Here is a 14,771-nt window from a genome sequence, read left to right on the forward strand (position 1 = left end):
GGCTTTTGTGAGCAAGGCCAAGCTGTTGGCTGTGTTATGAAATTTCAGCTGTCCTTTGTTGACAGACTTTCCAATTATTAACAATGTACAGCTTTTCAGGCTAAATGCAAATGTTGACCATAACCTTAATACAACACTAAATGGAGGATACTGACTCATCTGTCTTTTGACTTATGTAAGTGAATTTATCCAATGATTCATGCTTCTCTAATTTAGCTACTTGCAGGAAATAACTTAATAAATATATTTAAATGAAGAGTCTTAGCAGGCTAGCCTACTTTATACACCAGTTTATCTTTTGATGAAATATTTAAGTATTTTCCCTTTGTTTGTATAGCATATCATGCAACCCAGCACTCAAGTATGTGTGTCTAATTATTCTGAGAAAGATAATTCATTATCTGTTTGAAATAAAACACATTGCTCTATGTGCGTGTTTGTGAGAACACATAGCTCAGATAAATGGAGGGAGAATGGGAGAAAAGAGCAAATGAGGGAAAAACATGTGAGAGAAATATGCCACCATCTAAACACCAGATGAGAGGCAGCGACGGGACGTTCGACTCATTTCCGCGAATCGATTCTTTTGAACAGTCCGCTTCAAAACGCTTAAGTAAACGATTCAGCGAATCTTTTTACACGTCAAGTTAGTCCCTTCCATGTTGCATAGGCTTATTAACACACTCTAACTATGGAAGTCAGTTTCCGCCGCTAAACAAACAAAAAAAAAAAAAAAAAAAAAAAAAAAAAAAAGAAAAAAAAAGCTAATTGCTCATTTTTATCTCACAATTCTGACTTTTTCCCCTCAGAATTGCGTGATACAAACTCTATACATCTTAATGTATATCTCACTATCTCACAATTGCGAGTTTATATATTATAATTCTGAGAAAAAAGTCAGAATTGCAAGATTTAAACTCTTAATTGGAAGTAAAATAGTCAAAATTGGGAGATACAAAAGATGCAATTACCTTTTTTTTTTATTTATAAATAAACTGCAGTTATCTCCCGGCACATGTTTATCATTTTTTTTTATCCACCATTTTCTTACTGTAAAAGTGGGCGGGTCATTTGTAAATTTTTTTGGGTCTGGCTTCCGGTCTCATCCACGTCCAGCTATTTTAGCTGTACAAAACAGCTCCTTTTGCTGCTTGATATTGCAAACTAGCATCTAACAACATATTATTTTAATGTTTTACCTAAATTATGAACAAACTGTGCAAACAATTTTACCTTTTACTGCATGTTGTTATTCTTACTGGGATATACACAAGCAAACTTTTGAACGGTAGCTGAATTTTTATCAGCTGTTACTCCAGTCTTAAGTGTCACATGATCCTTCAGAAATCATTCTAATATGCGAATTTATTATTAGAATGATCAATGTTGGATAATATCAACAGTTGTGCTGCCAAATATTTTTTGGAACTTGTGATTTTTTTTTTTCAGGATTCTTCATGAATAACAATTTTAAAAAGTACAGTGTTTATTCAAAATATAAATATTTTATAACAATGTAAATTATTTATTATTAACTTTTAATAAACTTTTAATTATTAACTTAATACATCCTTGGTGAATAAAAGTATTAATTTCTTAAAAAAAAAAAAAAAAAAAAACAATAAAAATGTACTGACCCCAAACTTTTGAACGGTAGTGTATATATATCCCAGTTTATTTTGCTGGAGCCCTGATTCACCTGATAAAAACCATACAGTATCTTAAATATAATTTGTACTTACAATAGTGTATCTCTTTAATGAAAAAGACTTTGCATGTTCTAATAAAATTAACACTACAATCACAGTCACTTGCAGTGTTCCTCATTTTTTGTCCCTTTAAAAATGAAACCACATAGACATATTCTATTTTTATAATTTTAAATTGTTTAGCTATTAAAGCAATTTTTTTTTTTTTTTTCTCTATCAATCAAATCCTCAGGGTTTTTGCGTCTCGGACGACTCGGTTCATGACTTGAATTGTTCACTCGATAACCGCTGGGATCGTTTCATTTCTGTTCGTAAACGAATCGTTCAGTCCGGGTCTCTGAACAGGGAGTTCTAGCTAGGCACTAGGACCCTGCAGGTGCAGCAGAGATTTTTCAATAATGTGCAGTGCAGTCGCGTTCACAGGAGCGCGAGGGCAGCTGCCACAGCGTCCCTCTGGCGCAGCTGCTCCACAATCTCCAAAACACTGATCGCGAATACGGATCCAGAAACACAGTCTGGGATCATCGTTCCTGGCTTCTCCGCGACGCAGCGCAACATCGCTCTTCATCACCGGCGCATCCAGCCGACATGGCCTCATCCGTGAGCGGAGCGGAGGAAGTGCGCGTGTCGGCGTTGACGCCCCTGAAGTTGGTGGGTCTGGTGTGTATTTTCCTCGCGCTGTGCCTGGATGTTGGGGCCGTGCTGAGTCCGGCGTGGGTCACCGCGGATGACCAGTACCACCTGTCCCTGTGGGAGTCGTGCAGGAAGCACGCTGCCTCCGTGGACTGGCGGTGCGACAGCACGCTGGGGCAGCAAGGGAGCGGTGAGACCCGCTACTTTTCTAACTTTGCAATAAACAATGTTAAACCAGGATGAGCTGCTGCGCATACATATTTTAAGATGCAGGGGGAAAAGGACGCAGTCTTTTTTAACTTTAGTGAGCTCTGCAACACGGCCCTGGAGGTGCATGTTTGATTTATGAGATAACAAAAGGGGCCCTTCGCTCCCTAGCGCATCATTATCACTCATTGTTCAGCTCATGCTTAACCAGCTCTTTCTAAATACTCAAAAAACAGTGAACAGTTTGCGTTTTGCATTTCTTTGTCAGATTAAAACAGGTCGTTTTTACTCATTTAGTCTTTTAATTAGTGTTACTTTAACTTTATTAAATATATCTTAAATATATGTAACTAGAGATCCATCTAAATGTTACTAGGTTTTGTACTTCAGTTGCTTTTTCTAGTTAAGTTACAAATCTTACCAACTATTGGAATAAATAGTTGATTTCTAATAAAGTAGTAATGAATAAGTATAGATAAAACGATACTACACTCTTAAAAACAACGGTGTTTTTGCAGTGATGCCAACAAAAGTAGTAGTTTTGGTTCCCCAAAGAGCCTTTCAGTAAACAGCTCTTAAAAGAACCATTTTAAAAATCTAAAGAACCTTTTATGCATTTAAAAGGTTCCATGGATGTTCTTCATGGAACCATTGATGCCAATAAAGAACCTTTATTTTTAAGAGTGTATGTTGGATTATTTGCTAATTACTATCACTAGGACTTATTTTTAGGCACTAGACTTCAAAATAAGTCCTAGTGGTACTAGTTAGTTTAAAGGAAAACCGCTTGGGGCTTGAGCTAATGGTTTTGAGGGGAAAACAACCTTGAAAGGACTCTCCAGTCTACAGCAAGTCAGGATTAATCTAATTAAAGAGACAATGTTTGTGAAGAATGCTTCATTAATTAATTGATATCGATCCTTAACGTTTACTAGGACGTTGTATTTTATTCACAGCTTGTTTGGTGGAAGGGCTTTTGGATGATGTGGGAATGTGTGATGGAATCAGTGGTCCAGCTGGGGTTTCATTCTGCTTTTGTTGTCTACAAAATGAGCCTTTGTTAAGGTCTCCTCACCGGCCAAGGAGTGAGGTTAAGTTTTGAGAGGAGAGCTCCCTAGAGGCCCTAATGTGGACAGATTAGTTACCAAGGAAACAAGTGCTGCATTCTAGAAATGTCATTTTGCCCTGAAAAAGAAACTTCCTTTTAGGCGTCCGTGAAGGTTTACTAGCGAACAAACTGCAGTTTGGGGGCCATATTCATTTTTGTATGTTGGTGTTGGTGCCACATGTTTTATAGTAAAGTCTCGGAGAGCCAAACGCAGTTAAGATTTAGGATGTTATTTTAGCTCTGGTTTGGAATGACAACTTCCTTGGCTCTGGAGCTTGTCCCGTCATTTTTAAAAAGCACAGTTTGACTCCATATAAAGTCATGGAGCTCTAGTCAAAATACCAAAGGAGCGGCCTGGGAGAGTGGCTTCCCTCTGCAGCGTGTTATTGATTTTGGGTTTTCTGTAATCAGTCACTCCATTTCCTCTGTTTTCTCTGTCATGCACTGTGCATTAAACTAAATCTCATTAGCTTCGCAATTACCGGCTGACTCCTCAGCCTGCTATATACAAACATATTTGCTTGCTAAACTTTTTGTCGACCCTAGCGCATATCTGTCACAGATATGTTAACTTAAACGCACTCCCTATTACATGCACACGTTCAGCAGAAAGCCGAAGTTGTGAAAGCTCTCTGGGAGAGATAATCGCGAACAACAGGAATGTGGCGAAAGTGTGTGAGTCTTTTTGTGCTGCTGTTATGCTCGAGTGGAGAAGAGGCAGCGGTTCAATGTAGTCCGCGGCGCAAAGTATACACCGATTTTTCTCTTCCCGTCCGCGGATGGTGAGGAATGTGGAGACGCTGTGTCTTATTGACGTAATTCAGCCTACGACATTGGGCTTCTTTCTCCCCTCATCATGGTATCAGACTGAAAGAACTAGCCAAGAGGCACTTGCTTGCTGAAAAACAGATTACTGTAATGAATGTTTTGATTTTTATCTCCTATCCTCATTTCCATCTGTAGTCCTGCAGGGGTTTTCGGATAAGCTCCATTCTGCCAGGGACCCCTCAGACGTAGACCTCAAGGTTACATAAAGTCGAAATTTTTTCTTCGCAGATGGCAGAAAGACACTCTCGTTGATGTTTTTCAGGCTTTTGGTGGCTATCCAGTAGGGTCAGAGGTTGAGGTGTCAGAATTTTGTTTTTATATGGAAGCAAATATAAGCGGCTCTGTTTTCATAGATCTCTCTCTAGCTTTCTGTGGCAACAGACATATTTATTATGTTGAATCATTAGCCTTATTTGGTTAAAAGGCTTTGTTTATGTTTAAAACTATAGTACGGTGGAATGAAGCTGAAGTGGCCAGGAGCAGCTCCCAGCCATTTCTGAAAATGATTTAGTGCTAGAAATGATTATTTTCCTGCAGAGAAAATTATAGATCATTTTCCCAAGCTGATGAAAATGTTTCTATTTACAGATATCACTGTGTAATAACAAAACCCTGCAACAGGGTCCAGGGCCTTTATGGTTTTATTTAAACAAACAGCCATCAATGTCTTATGAAATGCTTTGGGTTCTTTCTCAGGTTCAGTAATTGAATCATTCATCACATGATGAATAAACAAAAACATCATCATGGTTTTTGTTTCTAATGTGTTTAATCTCAGAAATTTCTCTTACTTTCCAAAGTAACTTTTGACAAACTTATTTGTGAACATAATACAGGAGATGTACACATAGTTTGCTGTTGTTGGCCTCTTTTATATAATAACAAAAGACAGGTCTGGTTTTAGAGCAATTTTAAACCTAAAACAACAAACCCTTTACATTATTAATGACCAGTGCTTGGTGTAATGTTCTTGTTTTTGTAACTTGTGTAACAGTGCAAACACGCTGTGTCTGATTTTATGAGTGGTGAGTGGTGTTGCAACAGATTTGCCACTGAATAATATGAAGTGAATGAAAATTTGTAACCCTGGACCGCAAAACCAGTTATAAGTAGTATGGGTATATTTGTAGCAATAGCCAACAATACATTGTATGGGTCAAAATGATAAATTTTTCTTTTGTGCCAAAAATCACAAATAACAAAGCTTATTTATTCAGCTTTCAGATGATGTATAAATCTCAATTTCAAAAAACTGACCCTTATGACTGGTTTTGTGGTCCGTGGTCACTTTTTTAGATGTAAGGTAGCACTGAATAAACACAGACATCTTATTCTTTTTTAAAACAGTCATTTGCAACTCTTCCAATTCTCCATGTCGATATAAAACAGACATGCTGTAAGTAAAATGTTTGATTGTGCTTTCAGTAAGCCTTTCTGCAAGTTATACTGACGCACCAGTCTGTATGAGGGAGTCACTGAACTGTTCATTCAACAGAATTGTTAAAAAACAATGGTTAATCAAGAAACGAAATAAGTTGCTGTCTTTATGAGTGAGTCTTTGAATCATTTACTGAACTGATTTGTTCAAACCAAAAATTGCATTATTCAAAACACATGACTATCTTGGTCACATGGTCTCCATAGAAATCCATGTTAAAATGGGGTAAAAAAGATAGACTGAATTTAAACTTTTTCAATATAACTAAATATAAATATGTGCGCAGGTTTACCGTTATATTATAGGTGTCACGAATCTGGTCTGTGTCTCGTTGTCCACCAACCACCAGATGTCACTCTCGCATCACTTACACACTCTGACTGTCACTATCAATCTCGGACTGCATCTCCCATCCTCCACCGCTCTTATTGCGTCAGTCCCCGTGACCAATCAGGCATCCTTAAAAACCCTGCTCCCCCTCAGTGCACTCACGGAGTATTGTTGTTGTTATTGTTGTGTTTCCTAGTTCCCGGTTCCAAGTTCCTAGTGTTTAGTTCTATCGCCTGGTCTTCTCGTTCTCGTCTGTCTAGCCGCCTGCCTTTTGTACCCTCGCTCGTGTTTACGGATTATTCCCTTCGCTCAGCCCCTTTATGGATTATGTTCGCCACGGATCGACCCACGCCTGACTCACGGACTTCTATTGTGCATCGCCCCAACATACCTGTTTGCTGTGATTTTGACCCTGCCTGTCTGACCATGTCTTTGCCTCGTCCATTAAATAAAAGTTCGCAATTGGATCCGCTTGCCTCTCGTCTCGTTCATCCCGTAACAGAATACTCCGTCATACAAGGATCCAGCAACTTTTTTCACGGACATCATCCAGGTATGGACTGTACTTATTTGACTGTGGGCTCGTCTTTCACGGTGGGGGTCGCTAATGAGGAACGCGATACCCCAGTGATGCCGGTCGCGCAACCCGCTCGCGGAGTGGCGGGCGCGTCGGAGCGCGGTCATATAATGGCGGCTACTGTGGAGCCGGCTCGCAAAATGGCGGCCGCGCCGGAGCGCGACGCCACGAACACGCCGGCCGCCTGGCCTGCTCACGACACGGCGGCTCTGCTGGAGCACGCTCAAGCAGGGGTGGCCGCGTTGGATCGGCTTCTCGAAATGATGGCGAACTTGGAGCTCATTCGCAAAATGGCGGCGAGAACGGAGCTTCGTCACGTCACAGCTGCTATACCTGAGCCATATGAAGTTGCAGCTGCGTTTCCTGATTCAAGTCAAGTTTCCAAGTCAAGTCAAGCTACAGCTGCTGTTCCTGTGTCAAATCAAGCTGGAGCTGTGTTTCCTGTGTTAAGTCAAGTCAGAGCTGCTCTTCCTAAGGCAAGTGAAGTTAGAACTGTTGTTCCTGTGTCAAGTCGGGTTAAAACTGTGTTTCCTGTCTCAAGTGAAGTTACAGAGCCACCGCACAAGATGGCTGCCACGCCAGAGCCACCGCACAAGATGGCCGCCACGCCAGAGCCACCGCACAAGATGGCCGCCACGTCAGAGCCTGCTAAAGCCCCGTCAGTCAAGCCACAGCCTGCTCAGGCCATCTCAGTCAAGCCACAGCCTGCTCAGGCCATCTCAGTCAAGCCACAGCCTGCTCAGGCCATCTCAGTCAAGCCACAGCCTGCTCAGGCCATCTCAGTCAAGCCACAGCCTGGTCAGGCCATCTCAGTCAAGCCACAGCCTGGTCAGGCCATCTCAGTCAAGCCACAGCCTGGTCACGTCATGTTTTCTGCTCCTGAGTCGGCACCCATCATGGCCGGTCTTCCCGAAGCGGTTTCAGACTCAAGTCACGCCCCGCCTGACGGCCCAGACTCAAGTCACGCCCCGCCTGACGGCCCAGACTCAAGTCACGCCCCGCCTGACGGCCCAGACTCAAGTCACGCCCCGCCTGACGGCCCAGACTCAAGTCACGCCCCGTCTGGTCCCAAGTCTGCTCCAGAGGTCCCGTCAGTTGGAGAAGCCGCGCCAATGCCTCCTGAGGTGTCAGCCGTGGCTGTGGATCCTCCCTTGAAGGTGGCGCCCCCCTACAAACTCTCTGCTTCTTCCCTCATTCTGTCTGCCTCCTCTGTCACTGTTCTCCCCAGGTCCCAGTCTATTATGCGGGTTCCTGCTCAGCCCTGGTGGGCCCTGGCGCCTCCTGTTCCGCCCTGGAGGGCCTCGGCGCCTCCTGTTCCGCCCTGGAGGGCCTCGGCGCCTCCTGCTCTGCCTCCGGTGCTGTCCTGGAAGGTCCCGGGGTCTCCTGCTCTGCCTCCGGCTCCGCCCTGGAAGGCTCCTGCTCCACCTCCGCTCTGGAGGGCTCTTGCTCCGCCTCCGGCCCCACCCTGGAGGGTACCTGCTCTGTCGGTCCTGCCTCAATCTCTGGGCTTCCCTCATGGACCTGGTCCTCCAGCCCTCGCCCTGTCTCGCTCCCACCCCACCGCTCCCCTGGACTGTTGTTTCCCTCGAGCGTCTGGAAGCCGCTCCTTGGGGGGGCTATGTCACGAATCTGGTCTGTGTCTCGTTGTCCACCAACCACCAGATGTCACTCTCGCATCACTTACACACTCTGACTGTCACTATCAATCTCGGACTGCATCTCCCATCCTCCACCGCTCTTATTGCGTCAGTCCCCGTGACCAATCAGGCATCCTTAAAAACCCTGCTCCCCCTCAGTGCACTCACGGAGTATTGTTGTTGTTATTGTTGTGTTTCCTAGTTCCCGGTTCCAAGTTCCTAGTGTTTAGTTCTATCGCCTGGTCTTCTCGTTCTCGTCTGTCTAGCCGCCTGCCTTTTGTACCCTCGCTCGTGTTTACGGATTATTCCCTTCGCTCAGCCCCTTTATGGATTATGTTCGCCACGGATCGACCCACGCCTGACTCACGGACTTCTATTGTGCATCGCCCCAACATACCTGTTTGCTGTGATTTTGACCCTGCCTGTCTGACCATGTCTTTGCCTCGTCCATTAAATAAAAGTTCGCAATTGGATCCGCTTGCCTCTCGTCTCGTTCATCCCGTAACAATAGGCTTGGAAAATATGTTAATTTGACTAATAACATCAGAGACCGGAAATGTAAAGCACTGCTTCAGTCTGACAAGACTTCCACGTTCAAAAAAAGGTGGATAAGGGAGTCGTTGAATCATTAACTCAAATGATTTGTTCATGAACACTGATTGATTCAGGAACAAAACAAGTGACTGACTTTATGAGCGAGTCATTGAATCATTTACTCAACTGATTTGTTCAGACCAATTAATTAATGATTCAAAACACATGACTGTCCTTATAAGTGATTCGTTGAATCATTAACTCAACTGATTTATTCATGAACACTGATTGATTCAGGAACAAAACAAGTGACTGTCTTTATGAGCAAGTAATTGAATCATTTACTCAACTGATTTGTTCAAACCGAAAAAATTATTATTTAAAACACATGACTGACCTTTTTCCTGAGTAACCAATGAGCGGCACCATTAAGGATTCTAACTTCCGTTTGGGCACTTTCGTGTTCCGGTCTCCATAGAAATACATGTTAAAACTGGGTAAAAAAAGATCGGCTGAATTGAAACTTTTCTATATAACTATATAACTATAAAAATGTGCGCAGGTTTAACGATATATTAACGCCTCGCAAAATTAATTTGACTTGAAACACCAGAGACTGGAAGTGTAACGCAAAGCTCCAGTCAGACGAGACTTCCGCATTCAGAAAAGGGTGGATAAGGGAGTCGTTGAATCATTAACTCAATTGATTTATTCATAAACACTGCTTGATTCAGGAAAACACAAGTGACTGTCTTTATGAGCAAGTCACTGAATCATTTATACAGCTAGTATGTTAACAAACACTGATTTGCCCTGTCCCAAATGGCACACTAAATTCTTGTGGTCTTCTTGTGAGTCCACACTTTCGTGACGTAACACCGCTTTGACTGTCACCACTTCGCATCAGCCATTGCAAGTCCACAAGACTGCAAGTGCACATGAAGTGGGACAGTGCCATTCATTCATGATTCAAAACAAGTGACATTCCTGGTGAATGAGTCGTTGAATCATTCACTCAACTGATTTGTTGACACACAATGAATCATTCTTGATTCAAAACAAATAAATGTCCTTATGAATGAGTCATTGAATCATTCACTCAACTAATTCATTTACAAACACTGATTCATCACTCAAAACATTGAATCTTTCAAATTTTCATGTTTTTGGATGGAGCATATTTGTCTCTAAAAACAATAACCTACTCACTGTTAACTAATTAGAAGAATTTCACATGCTGAGTTAAAAATAAATGTAATATGACAGATTAGAAAAATTGACTCCCTCAGCCTTCGTGGCTTAAAGAACTTGGCAAGTCACTTCTCAGGGATCATCTACTCAGAATGCGTTTCCCCTTTGCCTACCTAATGAGATTCCTCAGGAGTCGTCCCGAAGTGCATGTGAGATTCCACACATATACTCTCATGTCGTCAGATATGGAAGCAGGCATACTGTGTCAGGCACCTCCTCTCTGTCTGTTTCTCCTTGCCCCCTCCCTCACTCCTGCGTTCCATGGAGGATTCAATGCTATTTCTGGGCCCTACTCTAGCTGAGTGTCTCAGAGTGCTTGAATGAAAAGCTGAAACAAGAGGGACTGAAGGAGAGAGAAAGGGAGGGAGGAATACATTACGCGATGCCCCATTTAGCCCACCAGAATTGTCGATAAGCTCTCTTCTGCCCGTAGAGGTTCATTCTTTCAGTTACACAAACCTAAGATGTGAGTGTTCGTGTCAACCATTCTGTAGGCATGTGTGTATTGACTTTTCAGCGTGTTAGAGGCTGTAAAAGGAATTGTCTGCAAAAATATGATAATTCTGTCATTATTTACTGCTGGTTTCATTTGTTAAAGGGATAATTCACCCAAAAATGAAAATTGCCACACAGTTTGTGCACCCTCAAGCCAACCTAGGTGTATTTCTTCATTAAAATGAATACAACGAGAGATATATATGAAAAATGTCTTTGCTCTTTAAAGCTTAATAACGGTAGTGAATGAGATTTTGAAGTCCAATAAAGTGCATCCATCTATCACAAAAAAGTGCTCCACACAGCTCTTTGGTATTAATAAAGGCCTTCTGAAGCAAATCGATGCGTTTTGTGTAAGAAAAATATCCATATCTAAAACTTTATAAACCGCATTCAGAAGGAAAAAACGAAGTAAAGGCCAGGGGGTGAAAACTTTTTGAATTTGAAGATCTGGATAAATGTAACTTATTCTTTCTTCTTTTGTAGCTTTTGAAGGGCAGTACTAAATTAAAAAATATATTATTTAGGCAAAATAAGAAAAATGTACACATCCTTTCCGTTCAAAAGTTTACACCCCCGGCTCTTAATGCGTAGTTTTTCCTTCTGAAGCATCAGTGAGTGTTTGAACCTTCTGTAATAGTTGTATATGAGTCCCTCAGTTGTCCTCGGTGTGAAAAGTTGGATCTCATAATGTCGTTGGAAAGGGTTCAAATACACAGAAATGCTGAAAAACCAAAGAATTAGTGGGACCTGAAGGATTTTTTTTGAAGAACAGCAGGACGTTTAACTGTTCAGGACAAACAAGGGATTAATTTTTGTAAATTCAACTATTATTTTCAACTATTTGTGGACCATATATATGTGAAATATCATTCAGGTCAGTACTAAATAAAAAATAACATACAATGTGTATGATCACTCTTATTTTTAATAATTAACATTTTGCAGAATCTAAACTTTTGACTTCAACTCTGTATTGAAATCCACCGACATATTTCTTCACAAATCCTTGTTTTATTCTTCTAATTCATAATCTGTCTTTTCCCTTGCTATCTCCATGCACTTCCAGCTTCAAAAAGGCACAAAACATCATAGAAGTAAAAACGGTCTTCTAAAGCCATAGAATATTTTGTGACCAAGTTATTGTTTCATTGGTCAATTTTGGTTGGTTAGTCTTGCAAGTTTCTTTAGCAAATATAGTAAATGAGGCATATATCCCATGAGAATGTGCTTTCTTCAGATATAATGTTTATATAATATTAATATAATGCATGCAGTGTAATTTGATACGAAACTGATCTTTTGTGTTTTTATGTATTGATTTAATGCAGATTGGCAGATCGCCACATTGGCTTTGTTGTTGGGTGGAGCATTCCTTATCCTCCTCTCCTTCCTGGTGGCCCTGGTGTCTGTCTGCATTCGCTCCAGGAGACGCTTCTACCGACCGGTTGCTGTTATGCTCTTTGCCGCAGGTGAAATAGACACAGCCGTGCACACACACACACACACACACACTTACACTGAAGACATTAATGAGCTGGCTTCCCATTTCTGTTTTCCATGCACATTAAATTAGGGTTCATGTATTATGAATTTAAAATGTGTTGTTGGCTCTAAGACGCAACTGCTGCAGCTAATGGACCAGGAAACAGCAAATGCATTATTTTTTCCAAGCCACATCACACAGCTGCTTCAGTACTCAGTTGTTCTCGATGTGAACGCATCACAGGGAAAAGATGTAAGGTATATGTGAAACAGACATTTTCGCATCTCTTTTGAGAGGATTTTTACATCGCTTTGAAGTCGCTCACTTTGTTGAGGAACTTATCAAGGAATAAAGCCCATTGAGGATTTAGAAGACTTTTAATGTTCTTAACCTACTTTTGTCTCTTTGATGATTGCAAATTTCATTGCTTCCGCTCTTCTGTTTCTCACAGTGGTCCTGCAGGCCTGCTGCTTGGTGCTGTATCCCATCAAGTTCATCGAGACCATCAGTTTGAGAATATACCACGAGTTTAACTGGGGGTACGGTCTGGCTTGGGGAGCCACCATCTTCTCCTTCGGAGGAGCCATTCTCTACTGCCTGAACCCTAAGAACTACGAAGATTACTACTAAACGTGCTACAACACCCACGATGCACTTCAATGTCCTCTTCACTGTTGTGATAGCAGCTCATGCACTGAACGTTCATATGGAACTGACCCTCAACTTTGCAAACACACACAAAGACCCTTAAAATGCAGGGCAATGTCGAGATACATCGATTTTGATTCTTTTTCCCTCTATCACGCAATTAAACCCCATCAAACTCTCGCTCTTTTTCCGTATGTCATCTCTCCCTCTCTCTCTCTTCTCATGTCATTCTAACACCTCTGATCTTCCTCTGACTGTCAGATGAGCATCTGACTCCAGATGTCAGCCTATGTTCACAGGAATACTGCCAGTCTGTGATGTAATCAGTGGGGAAACCTCCATCTGTGGTGGGATCTTAAACAAGGCAGACAGAAGTCTACAAATCTGACAGTAAAACTGTGCCATGATAGACACATTTGAAAGAGAAAAGAAGGTTTAAAGACAAAATTAAACTGTTCAGAATGCACCCGAGAACATAAAATTCAAATCACGCAACAGTGTTAGTAGTACAGTTAAAGCACTAATCAGCCAAACTTAAGTCATCTGTATTATTACAAACTGGTCAGAAAGACCTTATGCTTGAGGTGTGGGAACATTCACGAAATTTGTGTGCAAAAAAGGTCAATAATCAATAGCTTTAAGTCACTTTCAAACCAAGCAGCTTTCTGTTGGTCCGCAAATCTACCTGGAGAACTTTTTTGTCCTCCTATAAAACTCCCAATCGCATGGATTCCTATTGGAATGACTGGGTTTCGCCACAAATTTTCACTGATCAACAGTTAATGTTAGTAATGGTAAAAAAAATATTTGAGAAATATCGAAGGTCCATCTATTGTCAGCACTGTAGTTATGTATGAAGCACAACTTCATTCCCCTTTGCTTGTATTTCCACTGAAAGGACTATTTTCAATGCGAAAACTGTGTTGGTCAATGCGGCGAAATCACATGACCAATTTGAACCCATTGTGAAATCGTTTACCCTCCCTTCCTGTGGATTTCTATTGAAATGACTGCGAAAATGTGCAGAACAACGGTAAATATACCACCTTTATCCACAGATGTGCATCAAAGCATAATTACTCTCATAAAACACTAAGAAGCTGAGACTCATGTTACTTTAAGCACAGATCATGTACATAGCACATGAATCGTCACCATACACTTACTTTGTGCACATCTGGAAACATATCTCCGCATATCTCATATTCAGTTTAAAGGGATTTGGTAGAAGATACTTTGCATTGTAGAAAACCTAGGTCTTGTGGTGTAACCAAGCCTTGCATATAGACTAGTTTTTTGACCGGTATCTGAAGAGTGATTATTAGTCTTCTTTTGCATAAGTATCCATACAGGTAGTTAAAGGCAGATTGTAGGGTTGTCTTTTTTAGCACTGTCAGTCTGTTGTGCGCATGTTGGTGTGTCTGAATGAGGGTGCATGTATCATCTGAGTGCGTGTTTGAGTGATTGTGTGCTTTCTGTTGGGATTTTTCTGTCCCGGATGCAGTTGTGACATATTGTACTAATTTATATACTAACCAAATAAAGATATAAAAAGAACAGTGTGATACGTTCTTGGTCTTACACATAGGGCCCTATGATTTCCGCGATGGGGAAAACGTGGACGGAATTGCAGAATGCGATTCCAAATACAGGGTTTGCACTTACGTCATGATTTGGTCAGTTACCTGGATGTACGACCATATTGGCGATACTCAGATGTAAACAACAACATGGATTGCACAGTTAATGTACTACTAAATACGTTGTTTTGCTAATTTGTGCTGTCTAAACCATGGAAAAATGTGTGTAAGATGCTAAATCATATAGAGAAGAACTTAGTAAGCAGGAAAAGGTGCAATATTTGGACAAACTAAAAATAATAAGTGGTAA

The 14,771-nt window shown here is 41.4% G+C and overlaps 1 protein-coding gene across 1 annotated transcript; it reads left to right on the top strand.

The window, feature by feature from the left end:
* Positions 1-2,066: 2,066 nt before the first annotated feature.
* Positions 2,067-14,438, top strand: tmem47 (transmembrane protein 47). The gene is made up of 3 exons (XM_051117002.1): positions 2,067-2,532; positions 12,079-12,219; positions 12,685-14,438. Exons 1-3 carry the CDS (start codon positions 2,298-2,300, stop codon positions 12,861-12,863), a joined length of 555 nt encoding a protein of 184 aa, XP_050972959.1. The 5' UTR covers positions 2,067-2,297; the 3' UTR covers positions 12,864-14,438.
* Positions 14,439-14,771: the final 333 nt, after the last annotated feature.

This window comes from Labeo rohita, chromosome 8, assembly GCF_022985175.1.
Source record: "Labeo rohita strain BAU-BD-2019 chromosome 8, IGBB_LRoh.1.0, whole genome shotgun sequence".
In the NCBI taxonomy this organism is placed as follows: domain Eukaryota; kingdom Metazoa; phylum Chordata; class Actinopteri; order Cypriniformes; family Cyprinidae; genus Labeo; species Labeo rohita.